At 39.9% G+C, this 11,543-nt stretch overlaps 1 protein-coding gene across 1 annotated transcript in view; it reads left to right on the top strand.

Moving 5' to 3' along the window:
* The window catches only part of LOC118329379 (serine/threonine-protein kinase 32C-like), an 85,200-nt gene that overhangs the window by 41,570 nt on the left and 32,087 nt on the right, over positions 1 to 11,543 (top strand). Inside the window, exon 3 of the mRNA XM_035663533.1 lies at positions 10,635 to 10,786. Within this exon, the coding sequence (XP_035519426.1) occupies positions 10,635 to 10,786 (152 nt within the window). The remainder of the gene's footprint in view (positions 1 to 10,634; positions 10,787 to 11,543) is intronic.

The raw sequence follows: 11,543 nt of genomic DNA, 5'->3' as shown, positions 1-11,543 counted from the left end.
AGCCAACTAAAAGGGATTCTTTTTTGTCAAAACATGAATATTTTCTTTTATTCTGAATTCTGAATGCCCCGCGGAATCATTATCCAGTGACCTCCCAAATTAACATCATCCACCCATCCAGCAACCGGGTAAAAACGCTGAAGTTAGAGCTGGACCGAGCGTCTCGGCGGAATATATAATTAGTCTCATGATCTGCAGTAGTGGGTCATACTAGCAGATAGGTCACATTGAGCCGCAGTGGAATTTTTCCAGCTGATTTAGGAAGATTCCTGCTTTACAATGAGGAATTAAGGAATCAGGTGTTCTTTGCGACGTTATGTCCTGGTTTTATATACATTTCAAAACTTTTTGACACTTACTGTTCCTTGTTTCTTGCAGAAATATCAACCACAGCATCTTTAAGTAATCTTTCCTCTTTCACAGGCTGCAGTCTACATGCCATCTCTGATGGGGTGTTGAATACTGAGCGCTGAATTATAATTGAATTACTGTTGCTTTTTTTAATGGATTACTGTTGCTTTCAAACCTGAGTTTACAAGTACCTGCTCCCATCACAAACCATGGAAGACCCGCCATTGTTATTCTGTAATTGCTGCTCGTATTGCCTCATTAGGGATCCTCAGAAGTTTGTTAGAACATATGGGTAAATAACTGGTGGCTTTTTTTAGAAGAGCTGATGTTTTAATGTGTTGTTCAATGGCAGGAACGTGTTTCTCTGCCTGCCAGGCGCCCCTGACTGACCCTATGGAGATTAACTCCAGGAAACAGCCTGCCGAGCTCCTCGTTATTAGTGCCGTTCTCCTTTCTTAGCACTGATTAAATAATGATTGTGTTGCAGAAAAACAAAGTTAGTTTCATGCTTCAGTGCTCAAAACTATTAAAAGTGAGCATCGGATTCAGACGATGTGACGCAAGGAGGGTTTCTGTGGGCACCTGTCTTTGAGGATGAGACAGGCAGGTGCTTCCTTCACGTGTGCCGTCCTTTGCTTTGAATTCCTTCACATCAAATGACTCGGCACTTCTAACACAGTCCGCGGAGGAATCGATAGGTCCAGCCTGTACGTTTACTCCGTGTGTGTGCGCTCGTCTGACCACGTCTGAGAAGCTCTCTTTAGGAGAGATAAACAGGTGCTGTGTGCAGCTGGTGGTCAGAGATTACAGCCAACGTTGTGACAGCATCTCACCCAGGGCCAGCGCTGTCCTCCTTCCTGCTGCTTGCAGACGTGGAATCTGGAGCCAAGTGTGAACCCTTGACGCAGCCCATATGAATGGCTCTTTTTTTCCCCCACTCCCTTCAATTGTATTTGCTCATTAACCGAAACACCATTCAAGCTCCCTGTTGCATGCGACTAGAGCAGTGTGACAGCTGCAGTGCTGAATTCATTGTCACCTGGACCGAGTTTTACTCACGCGCTGTATGTAAATACAGCTGGTCGAAACACTGGTGTACATTCAGTGTGCCTCATCAAACAAGGCCCCAGTTGAATGGTCATGGTAAACAAGTGAATACAAGTGAAAGCAGCACAGTAAAGGTTGAGTCTGGTAATGTTTTCTCTTTGTCAACAAATTCCAGGAAAAGACCAAAACCAGCGACAAATTGGTCCCACTAACAAGTATTTGTGTATCCAGGGCCTGATATATCTTCCTCCTCTGTGCCGCAGAGCTCCATTGTTGTCTAAGAACTATTAAAAACACATCCGTGAGCCACACTGTGGCACTGGTTGACATGTTCCTTCCTTACCATGAACACAGGAACAGTCTTGCTGCTGTAAATTTACAGCTGAAAATAGTTCCCAACAATTACATTATTTACTCCTGTGTAAGTAACGTTTGTGACACCCAGCTGTTTAAAAAAGTTATAAAAACATTAAGTGTGTTTCCATTCACCTGTTTTTATGTGGATTTAAATTTGCATATTAAAAAAACCTCAAACCCCCAAGATTCTCTACCTTTTTGGTATCAGGGAACCACAGATTGATACACATAAGTTATTCCATAGCTGTCTATACTACAGATAACAGTGAATGTGGAGTCTATGAACTGAATAGTCATTCTTCTATAGTCTCTCATTGTACTAACTTAATTCAAATATTTAAAACATTTTCTGGGGGACCCCCTGGAACACCCCAGGTGGAGAACCACTGATGTGCTGCACTTTTTGGATAAGCTAGCATGTTGTTTATTAACCTAATCTCTTTCTTAGACCTTGATTGATGATTGATTTATGAAGAATGTAACCCGCCTATTAACCTGCATTGTTTTTACAAAAGTATGTCAGCCTCCATCGTGGAAAGCTCATGAACACGCCGCAGAGCACGGGCTGAAGCATGCACTGCTGTGTCCTATAAAGCAACGCCTATCCTGGTGAAATACTGAGTTTTTAGGGAGGCCTGGAGCTTCCAGTGAAGAGATCAAAACATTAGATCCCTGTGGACCAATTAGGAGACTGTAACATTCCTAAAATTAACACATGAAACAAAGAGAAATGCCATCAACCGGTCACATTTTTTAACATGGTTTTCCACCTTTGTGGTTTGATTGAAATTTGGGAAGTTTGGGTTATTTCACATTAGAAATATCTGTATCTGGTATTTTATAGACTTACCTGATGGTGATTTGGTTGCTGCTTATGTAGTCTGTAGTTATATAGTTAAGGGGGCTGTAATTTGTCTCGTGGACAGAATTGTGATTTTCCTTTTGTTGGATGATTCCTGTTGGCTCCAGGCTGGACAATCCTGAGCCGGGTCTGGTGATTGTGCCAATTTATTAGTTAGCTCTTTCCCCAGATGCACAGCCAGCGAGCCAGTGGAAAAATTTGGCACCATCCTCTAACTCGCCCCGTAGCTTCCACCCTGCCTGTTCGAAAAACAAAATGACCTTTATCTCTGACAAATATTCAAAGGCAATCCGAATAGCAGGTGTTCCTAAATTAGAATTTAACAATGAAAACCTCGCCAGCAGTGTAGCAGTAGGTTGGCTCATGCTGACCATTAGCATTTCGGAAATAATGTTACAGAATTAATTAGGGACACTTTAGTATCCATTACTGCTCGGAGAGAATCGGTCTCAGAAGCCGGCGCCTCAGCCGGGCCGCCGCAGCGATAGCCGGAACCTTCCATCTCAACTGATTTCAATCTATGTGAAAATGTCTCCATTCATATGCAAATAGCTTGCAAAACATTCTGCCTCACACCTCTCGCCTGAAAACTGTTACTTTCTTCTGCTCTATACTAAACTGGTCTAATGCATTGAATTGCTAATGTGCTCAATGAATATATGAATAAATCCTTTTTAAAAGTCATCATTTCACTCGGCTGATCGCCTCCTGAGGATTCCAGATAAGATGGTGCAGGGATGACTGACAGTGTGTGATTGGGTGAAGAAAGTCTACACACAAACATTATGGTCTCCTTGCTAACAGATATCTTAAAATAGTTGTGTGTAATGCAGTTTTTCCGTAAATAATAACAACAGAGAATATGGTCGACACAGATGATCAGGAAAACATGGATCCATTCAAAAGGTTTTATCTATAAAGTCCGACAATGTACAGTTAACTTCAACTTACTGAACTGAACTTGAGCTAAGGGGCATTTGAGGGCCATTTTGGTTTAAACATTCACCTGTTTGCCTGCCACTGCTTTAAAATCATTTTTTTAGCTGCCTACCTCATCTCTTTGTCTCTCTGCCTCTGCTCCCTGCTCTGCAGCACTGGTTCATATATAAAGCTATATTCATGTTAGGTAACAGTCAATAATTAGCCTTTTACAGTGATACAGCTCCACATTTCTACATGATAAAGTCAAAAACTGAAACAAAACATTATGTAATACCTTGAAATAATCACTTTATTATGCAATAACACCCACATAATAAACAGCTTGAATGCAATATGGTATTATATACAATATTCCCCAGGTTCTGTAATATATATTAATACATATTGTGGTGACTATTAGAAAATAAGAAAGTTTTCACAGTATCCTGATCCGATCCTTGTATTTAACTTTATGATACAGGTGCACATTACAAGTTAAAGTTATTTATTAATCAATTCGATGTATAAGCTTGACAATTTAATAGCTCTGCATTGCATCAAGAAAAAAAAAAAGCCTGCATCAAAGCTCTTACTTAATGTTTTTTTTTTTTCAAATTTCTTTACAAAATATAATAGTATGAAATAACAAACCCTCGCTGTAATCTTACACGGCGGCTGTCTGGAGGGAGTTTCTCACTCCTGTGTTCGGTGCTTCGGTGCAGCCTTTGCCTGAGTTACCTTACACTGTTTAGTTCCGTCATCTCTACATCTTCTGCGCAGATTACATTCATTAATTACTGTTATTGGCCCTGATACCGATCTTTGAAATCAGATCTGCATATTACAAATAAAAATGTAATAATATGGTTAATAAATTGATGTCTTTATCTGAACCCAACAACATTAATTAAATTAAACTTACAAATACAGCCAAACTCAAAAACTTGATGCTGACTGAGAAAAAATCATTCACTACTGCAATGGTCTTTTATATTTGAAAACTCTGCAGGTGATTGGATGAACCATCAGTCTGTCACCGTGTATCACAGGCCAAACTTCAACCAATCAGATCAACAAACGTAACGTAATTAAAATCTTACCAAAGAGGGAAACACATCGTTCTTCTTTCAAGGATGAAATCCTCTCCAGTTCTGATGCTAGCAGCATCGACGCTAACCTCTTTAGCAGCCGCCACAGTCACTTCTCATACAAGTTGTCTCACACACACCTAGTGTTAAACCACGATCACAGCTCTTGCTGTAGCGGCCAGTAGTTCCTCAAATGACGCTGATCGGTCTGTAACTTTAGGGTTTGGACACAAATGTGTAGCTAGAAGCCTGGCAAGATGCATTCTTGCGTGATGTTGTGACTTTGTGATCTTGTGACTCCAGCTGCCTTGCAAGGTTACAGGAATACTTAAAAAAAACCCAAATTCCTCAGATATTAACATGCTTTACAATGGTTCAAGCATAGAAATCACTTAAAAACTCAGAGCATACATAAAGACCAGTAATTTACATAATTTTCATTCACAAACAAGGAAAAAGAAAGATTTAAATTCTCGTGGCAGGCTTTCTCACAACAGTTTGTATAACCGTAGCAGAGATAAGAGTTTAATTATTATCATTAATTATTTTTTATTTGGTCCAGAGGGGCACATCAACCAAAGAAAGGGCAAAGGGGCCAGCAGCTTGAGCCTCAGGAGCCACCATACAGTGCACATCCTGCATTTGAATGAAGCCAAATGAAAAATTCAAAGGATAAGAAAGAAGGAAGCTGAAGGATGATGCCTAATGAATACTGCTGCTGAGAACACGCATACATGCATATACTTTGCATTATTATTAACTTTTTCTTAATTAGAAAGATTTTAAATTTATTTTCTACCATTCTAGACTAGATGCTTGTTTTAAATAGATAATTCACCGCAGTGAACATTTTTCTTGCCAGCTCACTCAGTAATGGAGTTGTGAACAGGGAACATTTTTTAAAACGCTCTTCTCAGTGGTGCTTTCAAGTGAACAGATCACATCTCTTAGAAAATTGTTTCTGGACCTTTAATAGAAAATAAATGTCCACTGAGTTCTCCAGATAAGTTTGTGGTTTTCATCTGTCACTGGTAGGTCTCATATAGGAAAGTTAGTTCCCACACATCGTGACAGTTTCACACTTGTTCAAGGCCTCTTATGATTGGCTCGCTGGTTGTCTGGTAGAGACTTTGGCATGCTCTGTTAGATAATACTTTTAACTTTTGCTCCCAACAGAGCCATAAAGGAGATTTCCTAAATAAGTCTTGAGCCAGTGAAATGCCAGAGTGTCTCTAAAAATTGACTCAGTTTCTTGTTCCCAGATGATGCAGACATTGAAAAAAGCTTGAACATAAATGGGTTAAAGTGCATGTGGGAAAGATGCTTATTTGTCTCAGCAGTGAAAGGAGGATGAAAATATTTGGCCGACCTCTCGGATCCTTGTTTGCGGCATTTGACAGAATTTTTTTAGTCTACCTTCTAGCACAGTGCAGATGGTACAGACTGGCCTGGCTAAGAGCAAAGAGAAACTGGGTCTGTGTTAAGCTCAGCGAGGGAGATGGAAAAAGGGAGGGCCTGGAGCCGCGTGTTATCATGCTGAGGGCTAAAAAAAAAAGTCTAAAAAGGAGGTATGAGGTTTGGCTGAACTGATAGGGAGACTTGAAATCCAATAGCAGGATTTTAAGATTTAAACTGGCAATGAGCAATATTTTCTGCTGATATTCGGCATTTTTAAATTGAAAAACATTTGGCTTTCCCCCTCAGGATCGTATCTTTTATTTATAAGGATAAAAGAAGGCCTGTGGATCAGTATTTAAACCATCAGACATTAAACGTCTGCACTGACTGATAATAGCTGGAATATGTGTAACAAAACCTCAACAGATTTACTGATATTTAGATGAAATCTGATTAAAATATTACACGAGAATATAATGACTGTTCATAAATGTCTAATTATAACTTAGCGAGTGCAGTAAGGAATGGATTAAACAAAGTGTTTATCTGCTAGTATAAGCTGCAATCAATAGCATGTCTGGGTAACTAGCTTACCAACTACAGTATCCAAAGTCATTAATTAACTACATTAATTTGTAAGTTTACAGCTAGCTTCATTGGATTTTGGTTTACAGGCCAGCTACAGCAATGTCACATAAGATAACGTTATGTGTGCTGGAAAATACAGTATTTTGTTTGTCATACATACTCAGTCTAACTACACTTACATAAGAACGCTGCTGTCTCTTTACTTTTTGACCACTGGTCAAAGCAATCAAAGCCACAATGGAAGTGTCTTAAAACTGCATTCTTTCTAACGGCCAGCAGGGGGCAACTCAATTGGTTGCAATAAAAACAGATACCATTCAGTCTATTTACAGCTCATTCTCAGTGAGTCTGTCCAACTCAACGCACCAAACTCAGATCAAAGTGTCAAACTAGGCAGTGCTGATCAGATATGGATCCAGATTATGTTACTGCGTTGACTATTTCTCTCCTCAAATCATTTTAGAAACATATTTTAGTGTTTATCAGGAATATAAGACACCTAGTTTCCGAACCAACTGAAACATTTTCAACCAACTCACAGAGCTAACGTTTGCTTAATTAGCTAGTTAGATACAGCTGATAAAATCTTCTAAGCACTGTTGCTATTTCCTCTGGTAAAATCGACGGCCGCTGGCAAGAAATTCTATTTGGTTTGGTTTGTCTAATCATTGTTTTGAAAATGACTAATTATCACTTTTAGAGCAGTAAATCTGCAGATATCACCGTAAACTGCATAGAAACTCTCCTCTTCAGTATAATCCCTTACTTTACAAAGGAGGAGGAACCGGTTTGATGAATTTCAGCTGCAATGAGTTAATGAAAGTGACAGAAGTAGGGGGAATCTGGGCTTGGAGGAGATCCAGACGGAGGAAAGAGGAGAGAGCCGACTCAGCCCTGGCACTCGCTCGAGCTCTGTGCTAGTGGGGGATCCACGAGCACAATTAAATAGATGATGTTTTACACAGTAATAGATTTCCTCCTGTCACCACATGGAAAATGTCTATTTTAACACCTCATTTACTTTGGTGTTCAGTCTTAACAATCTTTGTTCCCCCAGTGAAAAAATCCACTCGTGCAGTAGATAATCTATGTCCCCAGAGCATTTTCCCATTTGTTTGTGATGCATTTGAATATAGCAGACAACTTTCTCCTTTTTCTGTGACCTAAAGACCGAACAAATGAGAAAATGAGTAGCCGAGATGGGTGTTTTTTTTGCAGTGCATCAGGGCCAGAGTGCTGTGTAAAACAGCCATCTGTGTGGTTGAGACTGTAATGAAGGAGACCTGTGCCTTGGTGGACAATTCAGTCCAGCTAAGGCCTTCTGTCTATAACAGAAATAGCAGGGGGCCGTTTAGCCTTTAATGCTTCACAGGATGGTCTGGTGCTACACCCAGGGTATTGGGGGGGGGGGTTTTTCACATCCGCTGTGTTTACATGCACACAAGGAGCCAGGTTATTGGGAGACATAAAGTTAAGGCGGAAAATCAGAGAAAGCGTTAACATGCAGGTGGCCGGTAATTAGATTCCACCTCGACCCCCTGCCGTAGCTCTAAGGCGAGGCTGGAATATTTTAAGTGTATTACAAGGCTGAGTAAGGATGTTTCCTGCAGCACTGCCACCACACTCTTTCTGTCTCAGGTCTTTGTCATGGACACGCAGTCTTCAAAATCCAGATAGATATAAACATAGTTGAGTTAACCAATTTAATGGTAATCCCTTTCCCCAGTTAGGGAAACCAGGCTTCTTGTTTACATGATATTGAGGAAACCAAGTTGAAAAAAGTAAAGGATTAACAGCACGTTTCTGCATCTTGTTTGTCATTTTGCATTTGAAGCTACTGTAAATGCGTGTTTTCCCTCTGGCCCACTTAAGCATTTTACTGACAGTGTTGAGCGTTGGTGGCATCCCTGCTAAACAGTCATGCAAATTAGATCTTACCACCCTTTGGAGACTGCTGTAAAGCCACATTAAAGGATAGTCTATTTTAATACAATGCACACATGCCATATTCACTGAATGGTGAGAGAAAGTTATTGGTTGCTGCGTACATTCCTCCTCTCCATACTGGGTATAAAGAAATCCCTTTGTAGCTCCAGTAACTCTCCCAATGTATAGGAGTTTTATATGAAGAGCCCAATCCAATTATCATTTCACTATAGATAGACAAATCCTCCTTGTGTCAGTTTAGGGAAGGTGGTTAGAAGGTTAGTTTGGAGCCCCTCTACTCTCGTACATCCTGCTGTATATGTTTGCCACTAACTGCAGGGTTGGGGGTTCGATTCCCCAGCTTCCCCTGTCCATTTGTGTCTTTGAGCAAGACACTGAACCCCAGGCTGCTCTCCTTAATGTATAGGATGGGTCAAATGCACACGGACACATTTTGGCTCTGATTATATCACTCATTATAATATATTATAGGGGTGTAGGAAAATATTGAAAAGTATCGTATCGCAATATTTTGTGATACTGTATCGATTCTCAAAAACACTGTATCGACTTTAGCTGCTGATGTTGGATGTTAAAGCGACTTTTTGCTTACATTTTCTGCACACTGTGGACAGTTTTCCTAAAATTAGATTAAAATAAATCCCAATATGTCGCCATGCTTACAGTATCGCAGTATATTGAATCGTAACCCCTGTATTGCCAGACTCTTGATATTATAATTATAATATTATATTATGTTAAGAAGTATTTCCTGTCCTAAATTACATTCAATCTAAAACCATTACTGGCTAGTGCTGAATATATATTATGTTATAATGTATAGATTAATGCAGTTCAATGATGTTGCTTCTGATGTATTATCCTCCACTCTCCCTTAAAGACCAGCTTCTATTTCATAATGAATTGAAATTCCATCTAAAACAATGTGTTAGATAACCATGAGATAACCATGTATATTAGATTATAATGTGTTTGGATTAATGGAATTAAACATGACTTTTCTTTGTTTTGCTATCGGCATTATATATCAGCTCTGCTCTCTAAATATTAAATCCCATATCAGTCAACAATACATTTTATGTTATCATCCAGTGATTAAAAACACAAAATGATCTGGTTTTAAAGGTCCAGTGTGTAACATTTAGGAGGATCTATTGTCAGAAATGAAATATTATGTTCATAGGTATGTTTTCATTAAATTATAATCACCTGAAAATAAGAATTGTTGTGTTTCTGTTACCTTAGAATCAGCAGTTTTTATCTACAGGTGCCATGGAGTCCACATAGAACCGCAATGTTTCTACAGTAGCCCAAAACAGACAAACCAAAAGCTCTAGAGAAGGCCTTTCGTGTTTTCTCCTAGGTAGGGTAAAGCCAGTGAAATCTGCAACTACACACTGGTCCTTTAAGGTAGCACACAGGAGTATCAGAATGAGTCACAGACAGACAAAAAAACCTCTAAGAATTGAATTCCTTATTTGTCTGCAAGGCAGGACACATGATCTGTGTAATGACTGCGGTTGGACAGTAATGTTACTGTAATGACTCTGACCTCCCTGGAGTCCCGTCCTGCCGCCCCTGACCTTTCACAGCCACTTCCTGACAAAACCGCAGAACTCGTGATGAATAAATAATGAGGTGATTGGTTTGGAAGTGGTTTCCGCCACAAACTTCTGCGTTTGGAAACGAAGTTCATTAGAGGATACTCAGCGTGTCAGCATTTTATGCATCGTGGTGTACGGTATCCATCTCAACGGTCGCATTAATCAACAGCTGAAAGATGCTGTGGGCTATTTTGAAAACATATTCAATTTGCAGAGCAGCGTGGCCGCATTTGTGGAGCTGGAACTTGGCTGCGACACCTTCAGAGTGATGTAATTGTCTCTCCCTGCCAAAACTATTTTGCAATGAGATCTGAGTGTTCATTTATCCATGTTTGTTGTTTTGTAAATTCACACACAGATTTTGTACATAAACTGTAACTATATGTTTATCTCATACTAATGTCCTTCATTTTGTCTTTTTTCCCATTTTCTTTCCCTCCCCCTCTTCTTCACTCCCTTTGCTTGCTGCAGGTATGCATTGTGCAAAAGAGGGACACCGAGAAGATGTACGCCATGAAGTACATGAACAAACAGCAGTGCATAGAGAGAGATGAGGTCCGAAACGTCTTTAGAGAGCTTGAGATCCTACAGGAAATTGAACATGTTTTTTTAGTAAATCTCTGGTGACTATCCTATGTTTTTACACTTTCAATGTGGTCTGCGCTGCCTGTGTCGGTCGCCTGCTCTGTCTGTCTGTGCATTTTGTATATTTCCCTAAGAGATTCTCAACAGACAAGTGCATGCTCACTCTGAAATCTGTTGCAGCCCTAAAATAGATGTACTCTTTGTGAATATTGTGTTCCTGGTGTTGCATGCACTTTACTTTCTGCATTTGGCACTTAGTGGGGAAAAAAAAAGGAAAAGTTTTGTTCGTTTTATTAAGGCTCGAAACAAATGTTCCTCCACTAACAAACACTGTTAACTTAAGAAACAATTAACAGAGCGGAGATATTTTGGGATATTAATTTTGACTCTGAGCCCATGAAGCACACATTTGATAATTACTGCGGTTTGAAATGACCTTACTCTTCCCCTGAGTCTGATATGTGGGTGAATGGAGGCTGCTTTCATTATTCAACGCTCATCTCCGAGTGGGACACATTTCTAAATGTAATTGGGGACCTGGCACGGCATTCACGGCATATTACACAAAGCACTTTACTCCTCTGTAATTGGTAGAATGATATTGCACGTGCCTATCTGCTGAGCAATCGCCGCCAGAATACTTTGTTATTCACACGGTCCATGAAGGATTGATTATGTGTAGATAGTGAGTAGATGAACCAGGACAAAGTCGTGTCCTGGGCTCATTCCCTAACCAGGTTGTGAATGATTTAAGTTTAATCTACAGGATATTTTTGCCTGCTAAAGAAGCCACTC

This window comes from Morone saxatilis, unplaced genomic scaffold (assembly GCF_004916995.1).
Source record: "Morone saxatilis isolate NCDOM2014 unplaced genomic scaffold, NCSU_SB_2.0 Contig19, whole genome shotgun sequence".
NCBI lineage: Eukaryota > Metazoa > Chordata > Actinopteri > Moronidae > Morone > Morone saxatilis.
Note: the sequence above shows the minus strand (reverse complement) of the source record. Positions and strands in the feature narration are given on the sequence as shown.